This window comes from Aquila chrysaetos, chromosome 6 (assembly GCF_900496995.4).
Source record: "Aquila chrysaetos chrysaetos chromosome 6, bAquChr1.4, whole genome shotgun sequence".
In the NCBI taxonomy this organism is placed as follows: domain Eukaryota; kingdom Metazoa; phylum Chordata; class Aves; order Accipitriformes; family Accipitridae; genus Aquila; species Aquila chrysaetos.
Genome location: NC_044009.1, coordinates 8333375 through 8343987, shown reverse-complemented (window position 1 = coordinate 8343987; position 10613 = coordinate 8333375). Strand labels below are relative to the sequence as shown.

Sequence of the window (10613 nt, the reverse complement as noted above, 5' to 3'; positions counted from 1 at the left end):
TATGAATCAGTTGCTGTGACAAAGCACTTCTTGGACAGTGGTTTTCTCCTCACACGTTCAGAGCTCTACATGTGATGCTGTTGTCACTATTATAGTGAAATTATGTCATTAAGGTGGGTATTAATTAGGAGGGCAAAACTACGTTCTGAATTCCGGTCTTGGGGTAGGAAAGGGGAAGGTTTTAACGTGTCAGCTACTACAGCCCTGTTCAATGTTTTCATACATCCAAAACGTTGTTTGCAGTTTCTTCTGCTGGGAGATGATTTAAGAATTTAATGCTCTGACTGTTTGAAAATGATTTTGAGTACTTGGGCCTTATTCTTTCTCCTTTATGAAGGTGGTATTTGGTATAGAAGTGCAAATTAACACAACCATAACAGCATGGTTCATGTTAGGGATTGTCCCAGTCTGTCTGAATTAGGACATTAGCACTTTTAAATCTGCAGCCCCTTGTATGGCCGAGGTTCAGGCCCTGTGTAATAAATGTAAAGCTTACTGCAAGTTGGTGTATTTCCTTTGTTATCTTTTATGGAAGCTTTAGGAGTAGGACAAGGGATTCCCCCAGAGGTCTAGAGTTTAAAAATTATAAATGAAGGTTTTTTTGAGTAGTCATGTGGGTGCAGAGGCTGCATTAAGAGCAGGAGCTGGATGCAGAGAGGTAAGTATTGCATCATATGACTTCCTGCACCAGAATAGTTCAGAGTGGTCAACAGAAGAAACGTGGCTGGGCCATCACTCATGAATTCCACAGTGCCACCCACTTAAATCCACTGCCTCGCTTCTCTGCAGTCTCAAGGTTTTAGCATGTGCCTGGCGTTGCTTTGCCAAGTGAACCACTTTTTGGGTAGGTTTGTCACCAGAATAGGATTTGGGAAATCGTGCTGGCCAGCCTGGCTTTTGATTCATTCCAGCCTTACATCGATTATCTGCTCTACCCCTTCTTTCCTCGGGGATAAATGGGGTGAAGGACCCCCTCGGAAGTGTAGTTGCTCCACTATGACATGATTGTCTCTGACAACCAAGCTTACTAATTACAAGGTGCTGTCCTGATTGCCAATAAAAGCATTGAGTCACGCAGACAAGGATGTGAGTGCTTGGTGGTTGAAATCCCTCACAACAGCAGCTGCCAAAGGAGTGTCTAGTCTTGAGTCCCTTTGTTAACAAATGAAAATGGGAAGAGTTTTAAAATCAAAACACTTGTGCCTGGTTGTGGAAATGGAGGTGTGCTCACAAGGCTGCGTGTTGGTCATGAGATGCAGGGCTCACTGTTCATTTATCCTGATAAGCCTGCGGTTTCTCCCTTGTATTTTTCCTAATACTAAATTTTTTCTTGCCTAAATGTATACTACTACCTCCTGAAATGCTTCTTTCGTCTCTCTAATTTCCTTCCGGATCACTGGCAACGTTATTGAAGTGCCCTGCAGGATAAGGTATCTTAGGAGGATGGTATCTTGCACTTAGCACACATTGTTGCAGGAGATGAGATACACCTCAGTGACTCATTCTGTCCTTACTTGCTATCATTTTTGTGACAAACACCTGACCTGATGGTTCCTCTCTTTGTGGGTAATGTTCTTCATGCTAACTTCAGGCTGTAAATACTGAGCAAAGAGTTAAAAATCTCTTGGGAAGAGGGTAGGAAGCAGATTCCTCCCATGTGGTGGGAGTGGGATGGTTCCTTCTGAGCTTGTCCAGGGAGAATGGGAGATGTCTTTAAATGCTGGGAGCAGGGAATTTCCTATATAAACCCATAATTGTGTGGTGGGTGCTTTAAGGGATTACAACCAACTCATTTTACTTGAAGTAAAACAAGACATGAGGCATTCAAAACATCCAGGAAAACTGTAGGAGACCAGGAAGTCTGCCGTACCATGGGATTACACAGGTGTATATGCTGCATCTAGTGCCTCCAGAGCAATGAAGAATGCAAACAGATGCACTTACCTGCTGGCTGGTGCTGTACAGCTTGTTTTCTTTATACCCTGAGCATGCTTTAAATCCTAAAATTCACCAGTAAAGAATAAAACGGTGTGTTGGATCTGTTGGGCTTCTTTAAAAGGGGCTGATTTTGGCTTGCTGGTCTCTCCAGTGACTTGTCAGGGATCAGGCTTGAATGTTTCATGCTCAGGGCTGCTACTAAGTAGTTGTGTGTGCATTTTAGTGGGGTCGTTTTCTTCTAATTTCCCCCCAGTTCAGCAGGAGAGGTTTACCTTCTTCCCCAGGTGCCGAGACAAGCTCGCATCCTTGTTGGGATCTCACTCAATACAACACTTCTGCTTCTCCAGCCACTGGTGGGGAGCTGAGAAGAGTTTTATGGTTTGGCTCGGTTTTAACCCAAGCACTAACGAGCTGCGCTTTCTTCCTTTCCCTGGGAGTTTCTCCCGTAGTTTCCAAAGCTGTTAAACTGGCTGGGCCATTCATGGGACTGCAGGGAAAGAGCAGGCTTGGGTGTGGTGAGTCTTCTCCTCCAAGTCCTGGCTCAGCCCTTCTCTTCCCTGCCAGCACGTTATTTACAGAGGAAGGGGTGGGAATGGCATAGGGAATGTGCTCCCTGAGAGCTGCTGGCTTTTCCTTTTTTAAGTGCTTTTAGTTTCGGTTCCATTTTCAGTTATCAGTGTTGAATGTTGCAAGGGTGATAAGCCAGCCTGGAGGGACAGCTCCAGCATCAGGACCTTTCACCTGAATCTTAGGAGGAGGGTTTTATTATTAATTTTATCTTTTATTTCTTTAACACCCCACCACCACTATTAAGCCTTTGCACCAGCTCCTAGCTCTGTCCTGTGATGGCAAGTGGGGCTCGTAGTTGGGGTTTTTAGGATCTTTTCCCACCAATGGAGGTTTGGGCTTGAGCAACACTTATCTGGCCCATTTTTGGCTCCACGGTGCCATGCCACCAAGCACGTGAACCTTAGCAGAGGGGCGGATCCTCTGTCTCAGGGTTGCTAAAGCCCTCGGTGGTGGGGTGCCAGGTGGAGACCCCCCCATTTTTCCCTTGTGCTACTGAATACTTCTCTTTCCTTTGAGGCTGGCCCTTGCCAGCATCCCGAAGCGCAGCAAAGCCACAGGCTGGCTAGGAGACCTGGGGGTCCAGTGGCCGCCTCGCCTGGTGTCCCCAAACTGGGGCCTGCTGACCCACCATGTGTCCTCTCAGTGCGCACCAACACTGTTGTCCCCTCATGTCCCCTCAGGGGGCTGTAAGGGACCCAAAACCATCTCCCTCATGCCCCTCACATCCCCTTCCTGAACCCTGGGCTGAGAAGGACCCAACACCATCTCCCCTCGTGTCCCCTCACTGGGTCACGAGGGTCCCAGATGCCATCTCCTCTCATGGCCGTCACTGAGGCCAGGGCCATGATGGTCCCAAAGTCATCTCCCCTCATCCCCCTCGCTGTCCCCAATGCCATCTCCCCCCACACCCCCTCACTGAGCCTGGCGCTGCGAGGGACCCGATGCCATCTCCCTTCACCCCCTCACTGTCCCCAACGCCATCTCCCCTCACATCCCCTCACTGAGCCCAGGGCCGTGATGCACCCAGCGCCATCTCCCCTCAGGTCCCCTCACTGCCTCATGAGGGACCCAGCGCCATGTCGTCCCCGTCCTCCCCGCCGCCGCCGCCTCTGTGGGGATCCGCGGGCGCCATTTGGGGCGGGAGGCGGCGGCTCCCCGGCGGGGCGGTCCCCGCTGCCGGGTGCCGGGGGCGGGCAGCGCCGTTCCCTTCCCTCCCTCCCTCCCTCCCGCCTGACCTCAGTTCCTGGCGGAGCGCGGCGCCCGTCACGAGTGCGGCCCCGCTCCGCTCCGCTCCCTCTTCCCCGCGGGGCCCCGTTCGCCTCCGCGCCCGCCGCGGGGGGCCCCGGCGCGGTCATGGCGCGCTGAGCGGCGACGGAGGCCGCCACCCCGCAGCCGGCGGGCCGGGCCGGGGCCGGGCCGGGGCAGCCGGCAGGACGGAGCCGGCCGGCGGGGGGCGGCGGGGCGGCGAGCGGGCCCGGCGGACGGGCCGGCACTCGGCCTCCGCCGGGCGGGCGCGGCGGCGGGCGGCGGCGGCGGCAACGGCGAGAGGCGGCGCCATGGAGCCGGCGGAGGTGAAGGACCGCATCCTGGAGAACATCTCCCTCTCCGTCAAGAAGGTGGGTGGCGGGGGGAGCCCTGGAGACACCACCCCCACCCATTTCTGACAGGGATGTGGGGCTGGGGGCAGCCCTGGGGACCCCACTCTGCAAGGGCTGGGGGCCTGGGGACAGGCCTGGGACAGCCCTGGGGACCCCCTGTGTTGCGGCTGTGGGCCTGGGGACAGCCCTGGGACAGCCCTGGGGACCCCCTTAGCTGGGGCTGGGGGGCTGGGGACAGCCGTGGGGACCCCTCTGCCCTGGGGTGTCCCTGGGGACTGCTTCTGCCTTTGGCTGGGGGACACTCCTGGGGACCCCCAGACACACACCACCACCACCACCAGAGATGTGGGGCTGAGGGATTGTCCCTAGGGACTGCCCTGCCTGAGGTGTGGGGCTGGGGGACAGTCCCTGGGGACCCCCTGCCCCACCCAAGGTAGGGGGCAGGGGACATGCCAGGGACACTGGGGGACTCTTTGGGACAGGAGTATGGGGTCAAGGACACGCTGCCATCCACCCTGCCAGAGACAGGGGACACCTTCAGAGATTTCTCTGTATGGGTTTGGGGGTGCCCCTAGAGACCCCCTGTGCTGGGGATGTGAGGTTGGAGGCATCCTTTTTGCTGGTGCCATGGGACACCCCAGAGGCACCCCTGGGGGTCTGGGGTCACCCCCTGGCCCACCCTGCCAAAGGGACACTGCCAGGGTCACCCCAGGAACCTCTGTCTCTGCTGGTCAGGATATACTGGGGTTACCCCTTTTCAAGGGGTTTCTTTCTCCTGTGGACAGGACTGGGGGGATCCCGGGGGGATCCCTTGTCCTGGGACTGTACGGTGGGGGGATCTGGATGAGTCCAGTGTGAAACCCTCTTTCCAGAGGTCCTCCCTCCAGGCAGGTGTACACCATGGGTTGGCCATGCCCTGGTCTGAGCCCTCAAAACGAGGGCTCTTAAGACATGTCCCATCATACCTCGTCTCTCACCTTGTCCTTCTGCTTGCCCCTCGTTTCTCTTTGCCCCTCAGCATCTGCTGCCAGTGAGAGCATTTCTTAAAGCCCATCCCTTTGGTGGGGAGCATCTGCATGCTGACACGAAGGGGACCAGGACGCTGGAGTCTGTTTGGGGCGGTCACAGGCATGAGTTGTAAGGACATGCTGGAACTTTTGGGTTGGGCCACATGTCCTGCCTGCTCCACATGCTCTCTGTGTTTGAGAAAGAACACAAGCTCTGTTTCAGGAGGTAAAGGGAGTCTTGTTACAGTTTTCATCCCAAGTTTTGGGGGAAAGGAGGCTTTCTGGACGCGCTGACATTTCTCCAGTTGTTGGGTTTCTGCTGCCTTATGGAATTGGAATTTTCCTGTGATCTGCAATGTGTCCTGACACAGATTCATCCATGCAAACTTGTCTTACAAAGACCATCACGTGAATTCCCAGCACTATTAAGGAAGGGATGGCCTGACATTGCCTCTGGGACATAGAATGGATGTGCAAACCTCTCCCAGCCTTTCTCTTTTCTTCCATGGGTGACCCTGTCCTCTGGTCTCTCACCTTTCTGTCCTCTAAAAATTAAGGATAATCTTTTATCTACCTGGAAATCAGTGGATGTTCAGCCTGCTCCAAGCTCTGTTACAATGCTCTGCAGTGCTACTGCCTCAGTTTCCCCATACGTATAAGGATATACTATTTCCCACACAGGATTCAATGGACATAATTTATTTGCATTCAGAAAATCCTTAGGGATCCCTGTTGGTAATGCTATAAAATCAACATGGTGGTTATTTTAATTGTTATTATACTTGAACAGGACTCATCAACTACACCTTTGCCTTGATCTGCGTCAGTCTCTGCCCGTCTTGGTCCAGCGACAAAGAGGGATTTGGGGATTTTTCAATCCTGCCTCTTTTGCTTTCTTGTTCAGAGCAACAAAGCTCAGGGAAACATAGGAACCTACGTGAGACTTCAGGCTGATGGACTTATTTATACCATCCCAGTGAAACCAAACTCAACTGCGTGGTGAAAGTCCTAATGCTGGCACACCCCTGCTTTTTACCCCCGGGATGCAGTTCTCCTTCCTCGGGGACGTCGCTCCCCTTCAGCTATGGAGCCACTAATTTTTCCCAACGCTTCCCTGCTGAAGTCCCTGATTTTTCTCTTTTTCTTTGCATTAGGGGAGGAGTAAGCTGGTAGGTTCAGGGAGCAGGTACACCCTTCCCACGCCCTGGCTGTGTGCTGGGAAATCTTGCTCTCGTTCATCTTCCTCTCCCTACCTCTGGGTCCATCTTGACTAACTCCTCGTTGCGGGGATTGTGTCATTGGACGTGGAGGAGTTTTCCAAGTGTCTTGCCTCTGATTTCAAAAGCTTCTTTGCTGCGTAGTTTGCTCACTTCTTACTCCCGCCTTCACTACAGGTTTGAGTTGTAGAGGGTTTGAACGTGTTTGTGGTGACGTGCTCACCTCTCCATACTGCTTTTTGGCCAGATGATGATAGGTTTTCTTTTCTCTGCTTCAGACCAAAAGAGGAGTTTGTGGACTCTCAGCAGTCAGTGGACTGCAAGTCAGATGTTATTTTAGAAGCCAGGACTAAACCCCATCTCAAGACTGGGTAAACTGGGACAAACCACCACTGAAGGCTGAAGTACCTGGTTACGATGTCAGGCTTTGAGTACCAGCAGCAGAAAAAATACCTTATTTTCACTGAGTAGTCCAGGGAAAACCATCCGGACACTTGTCAGCTTCCCTCTGCCTCAGACAGGGAAGGCAGCGAGCAGCAGCACAGCCCTGGGCAGGGTTTGTGCCACAGAGACCTGTGGCTGGGACTTTACCTGGCTGTGATTTCAGTTTCTCCGGGGTGCTTCTGAATTTCAGGAGTGGGAGGTCAGAGCACAAGCAGTGAGTAAGTTCTGTACAAATCGACAGCAAAAAAAGTGCTTCAATTCCAAGCAAATTCCTCAAGCCTCAGTGAACAGGACTGGTTTTATCTTATTTTCCTAGGAATATATGAGGGACAGAGCACAGCTAGAAAAGGCAGAGATGCAAACCTGCTTGGAAAGGGTAATTATAAACCTGTGGGTTTCTCTGTGTGATACCCAAGTGCTGGATCTGCCCTGTTCACGTTCCTCACCCATATCTCAGAGATCAGCAAGAGCTTTGCTATTGGCTGCAGAGGTGTGAGATCAGACCTCAACTGCAGAGAGAGGCAGAACATCTAATTTAGACACACAATAAATTGTCCCCTCCAGCTGGAGCAATGTCAAGTGGCCGCTGCTCTTGGTGGCTTCAGGAGAGGTTGGGAGAGCTCAGCAGTAGTGAGTTGGGTCCCTACTTCAATTCCAACACAGATCCAAGGGAACTGTGAGCGTGGTGTTGATTTCCCATTTACAGCTTGTCCTCTCTGTCCTCCCTGGGAGATGTTAATTAATTCAGAGCGCGATGCTCTCTGCACAGTGATGCTGTGGAGCTCATTACTTCTGTCTTATGACTGTTTCTTCTCCCCTTTCCCATCCAGTGCTCCCTCACCCTGCTTTCTGCTAAGAGGGCTGTGCTCCAGCACAAATTACTATGCAAATTGATGCCTAACCCTTATTTTTTTTTTTAAAGAATTTGGCCTTTATTGAGGCAGAAGGCTGGAGGTGGGCATGTTATGGCTCAGTGTGCATTCACCGCTTTCTGTGCATCCTCTCCCCGTGGGGAGCAGACCCTTGTTCACTCAAGTGCTTGTTTTCCTCTAGGAGATATTACTGCACGTGGCAGCAGTGGGATGAGAGCTGCCTCCTGGTGCCTCCCAGTTGAACTCTTGCTGTGATAGGCATGCTAGAAATACCAACGGCTTCATATCCATCCTTGGCCAACCTTCTCCTGGTAGCTAGAAGCTATCACAGGTGACCTGGTCCTGGGTAGCGTAGATGTTTTGTATTCTCTTGTTGGATTTCCATGCCCTCCTGGACATTGCAGTGGGTTAAGGAGAGATTTATTGCTGTCCTGCTTGTGATTAGGTGGCGAAAATGCAAAGTCCTTAAACAGTGCTCATTGTTGGCAATTCTAGGAGCTAAACTTAAAATCAGAAAAGAGATCAGAATCCAAGATTTTGGGGCTCTTGTCTGTTTTTCAGGCTTTCCTACTGGCTTTGAAGGACACACATTCCCATGAACTCTAGAGCAGCTGATCCTTGGTGCATGTCAATCAGGTGGAGCAACGTTTTTTGCCAATGTTGCAGGAGTTCTTGCCAAAAGCTCTAGCTCTGTTCCGTTTATGCATGACTTTGGGAAGGTTTCCGCTTCCCCCATAGTGAATTAATACTGTGCCTTTTCTGCCTGTCTCAGGATCAGATTTTTAGCCCTGTACCATTGAAATGCCTTTGCAGTCTCCCAGGCTCCCTGAACTCTGCCTTGTAACACCTCCGCTTCTCCTGCACAGCAAGGGAGGGTAGATTTGGGGATGGCTTTGCGCCCCCATGTCCTGGAGAGGAGCAGGTAGCATTGGAGTGGAGCATCCCTCCTCAAATCACGTAGGGAACATGCTCATCTCTGGCTGGGTACATTTATTTAGCCCAGCTGCTCTGACACAGAGATAGCAATTCTGGAGATGTGAAAATAGCCAAATAGCAACCTTGCGTTCTGCTTCCCGTTGAGGGACACCTCGCTGGCTCTAAGACCACAGGGGTTTTTATCTCTGCCAGGGTATTTCCTCTCACTCATGTTTGCTCCAGTCCACATCCGTTGTTGCTGCAGGGAGCACGCAGCAGGGATCGACATCGGTACATTCACGCTGCTCCCCTGCACAGTCTTGGCATGCCCCTTTACTGCGAGTACCAGGTTTGCCAGCTGCCTGAAGCCTGTGGCTGAAGCTAGCAGCAATCTCACGGAGCTCATAAGTCGGCCATGAAGACACAAGGTCACTCAGGTGCTTTTAAGAAGTCTACAAATGCTTGCAACTCTGACACTGCGTATTTTGGTGGTACTCTAGGGGCTTTGCCACTGTTTGACGAGCGAACAAAGCTGTTTGCTGTGGTTCTGCTGGGAGCGCAGCTGTGTATTTCTTGGGTTGCCCGAGTATTTCAAGGTTTATCTCTTTTTGGAAATTCTTATTGCCTCGTCCTGGCACAGGTCTGGTGATGATATGAGGTTTGTTGTCCACAGTTGCAAGAGGATTGGATTCTGTGGGTACCTAAACTGATGTTTGTCTCTTTATACCCACGGGAGGCATTTCTCAAGATCAGCTCTGGATCTGCTGGTGGACAAGGCTATGATAGCCTTTTGGGGAGAAAAAAATCCCGTTTGTCCTACCACTAACACAAAGCATTTCGCTGGGAGAGCAGTTGGTTTTGGAGGCTCAATTTTGGCAGTGGGTTTTGTACGAGGAGCGGAAGCAGTGCCTCTGAGCCTCTCTGCCTCCAATTGCACAATTTCAGTGGCTGTTGAGTGATTTCAGCTTTCCCCACTTCTGATATCCTGGTCCAAGAGGAGTAACCGAAATAACTGCGGGCCAGAGGACTTGGTCTACGGGGAGAGATTCAAGACAGCAAATGCCCAGCATGTGAGTAAGCAGCAGCTATCTGGGAGAGCAGCACTGTTACCAAGAATTGCAGGGCACAAGCACCTCGTGCTCACTTGTTTTTTGGTGTGTTTACCAACTGGACTTGTTTTTTTCTTCCCGTGAAATCTGTATTTTCTGATGTGCCGAGCATGTGACCTTTCTGTCTGCCTTCAGTTAGCACAGGGATCCTGTTCCACAGCAGCCACATGCTTGTCCCCTGCTCTGTGCGCGCTGCTCACCATAACAGAGGAAGAGGATGCTCCCTGTGACTTGCAAGCGTCACCGCTGGAAAAAATCCTGTCCTTGGCTGAGCCATGCGTGGGTCCAGCCTGCTGCAAAGTTTGCTGCTTAGAAATAATGAAGAAAAGCCCTGGAAAAGCCTTGGGGGTGTGGGAGCTGATAAGTGTCCGTGTCCCAGGAGGTGACAACGTTGCTAGCACTGGATTGCAAATGCTTCAAAGCTCTGCGTTTCCAGCCACTGAGCATCTTTGCTATGGGTTTCAGCTTCACCTGTTTCAGGCTCCTGTCTCTGCGCATCACAAGCATGTTCTGTTTCTTTCCAGGCTGCTCCAATGTCACTTGTGCCTTCAACATGCTGATGCTCCGAGCGTGCCGATGTATTTCATCGTGAAAGCCACAAGACCCAGGCGAGACTGGGATGGGAAGCTGGGCGCTGAGTCCGGTGCTGGTTTGGAAGCTTGTTGTACGAAATGTTGCATCAGATCACGTATGCAACCTCCAAAACGTCCTACTAGAGCTGAAGTTTTAGGGCTTGGTGTTATACAAGTGTACAAGAGAGAATAACACCCCTGCCTTGAAATTCAGCCTGCTTTTTGGGGTGGTATGGAAGACTAGGAGTTTTCCAGGCAGAGTAGTTCAGCCTCCTCTTTATCCATTTGCCATCGAATGTCTGTAGCCCTGAGCAGGTACGAGAGTGCTGGTTGCTTCTCTTATCTTCTTATGTGTCTGTCCTGTCCCTTCA

At 51.7% G+C, this 10613-nt stretch overlaps 1 protein-coding gene across 3 annotated transcripts in view; it reads left to right on the top strand.

The window, feature by feature from the left end:
• The first annotated feature begins 3540 nt into the window (after nt 1-3540).
• Nucleotides 3541-10613, top strand: part of PLEKHM2 (pleckstrin homology and RUN domain containing M2) — a 28143-nt gene continuing 21070 nt past the window's right edge. The window contains exon 1 of one of the 3 annotated variants that reach the window (XM_030016592.2): nt 3541-4124. In XM_030016592.2, the coding sequence (XP_029872452.2) occupies nt 3585-4124 (540 nt within the window). In that variant the 5' untranslated portion in view covers nt 3541-3584. The remainder of the gene's footprint in view (nt 4125-10613) is intronic. The other 2 variants (XM_030016589.2, XM_041124029.1) reach the window with 2 other exon arrangements.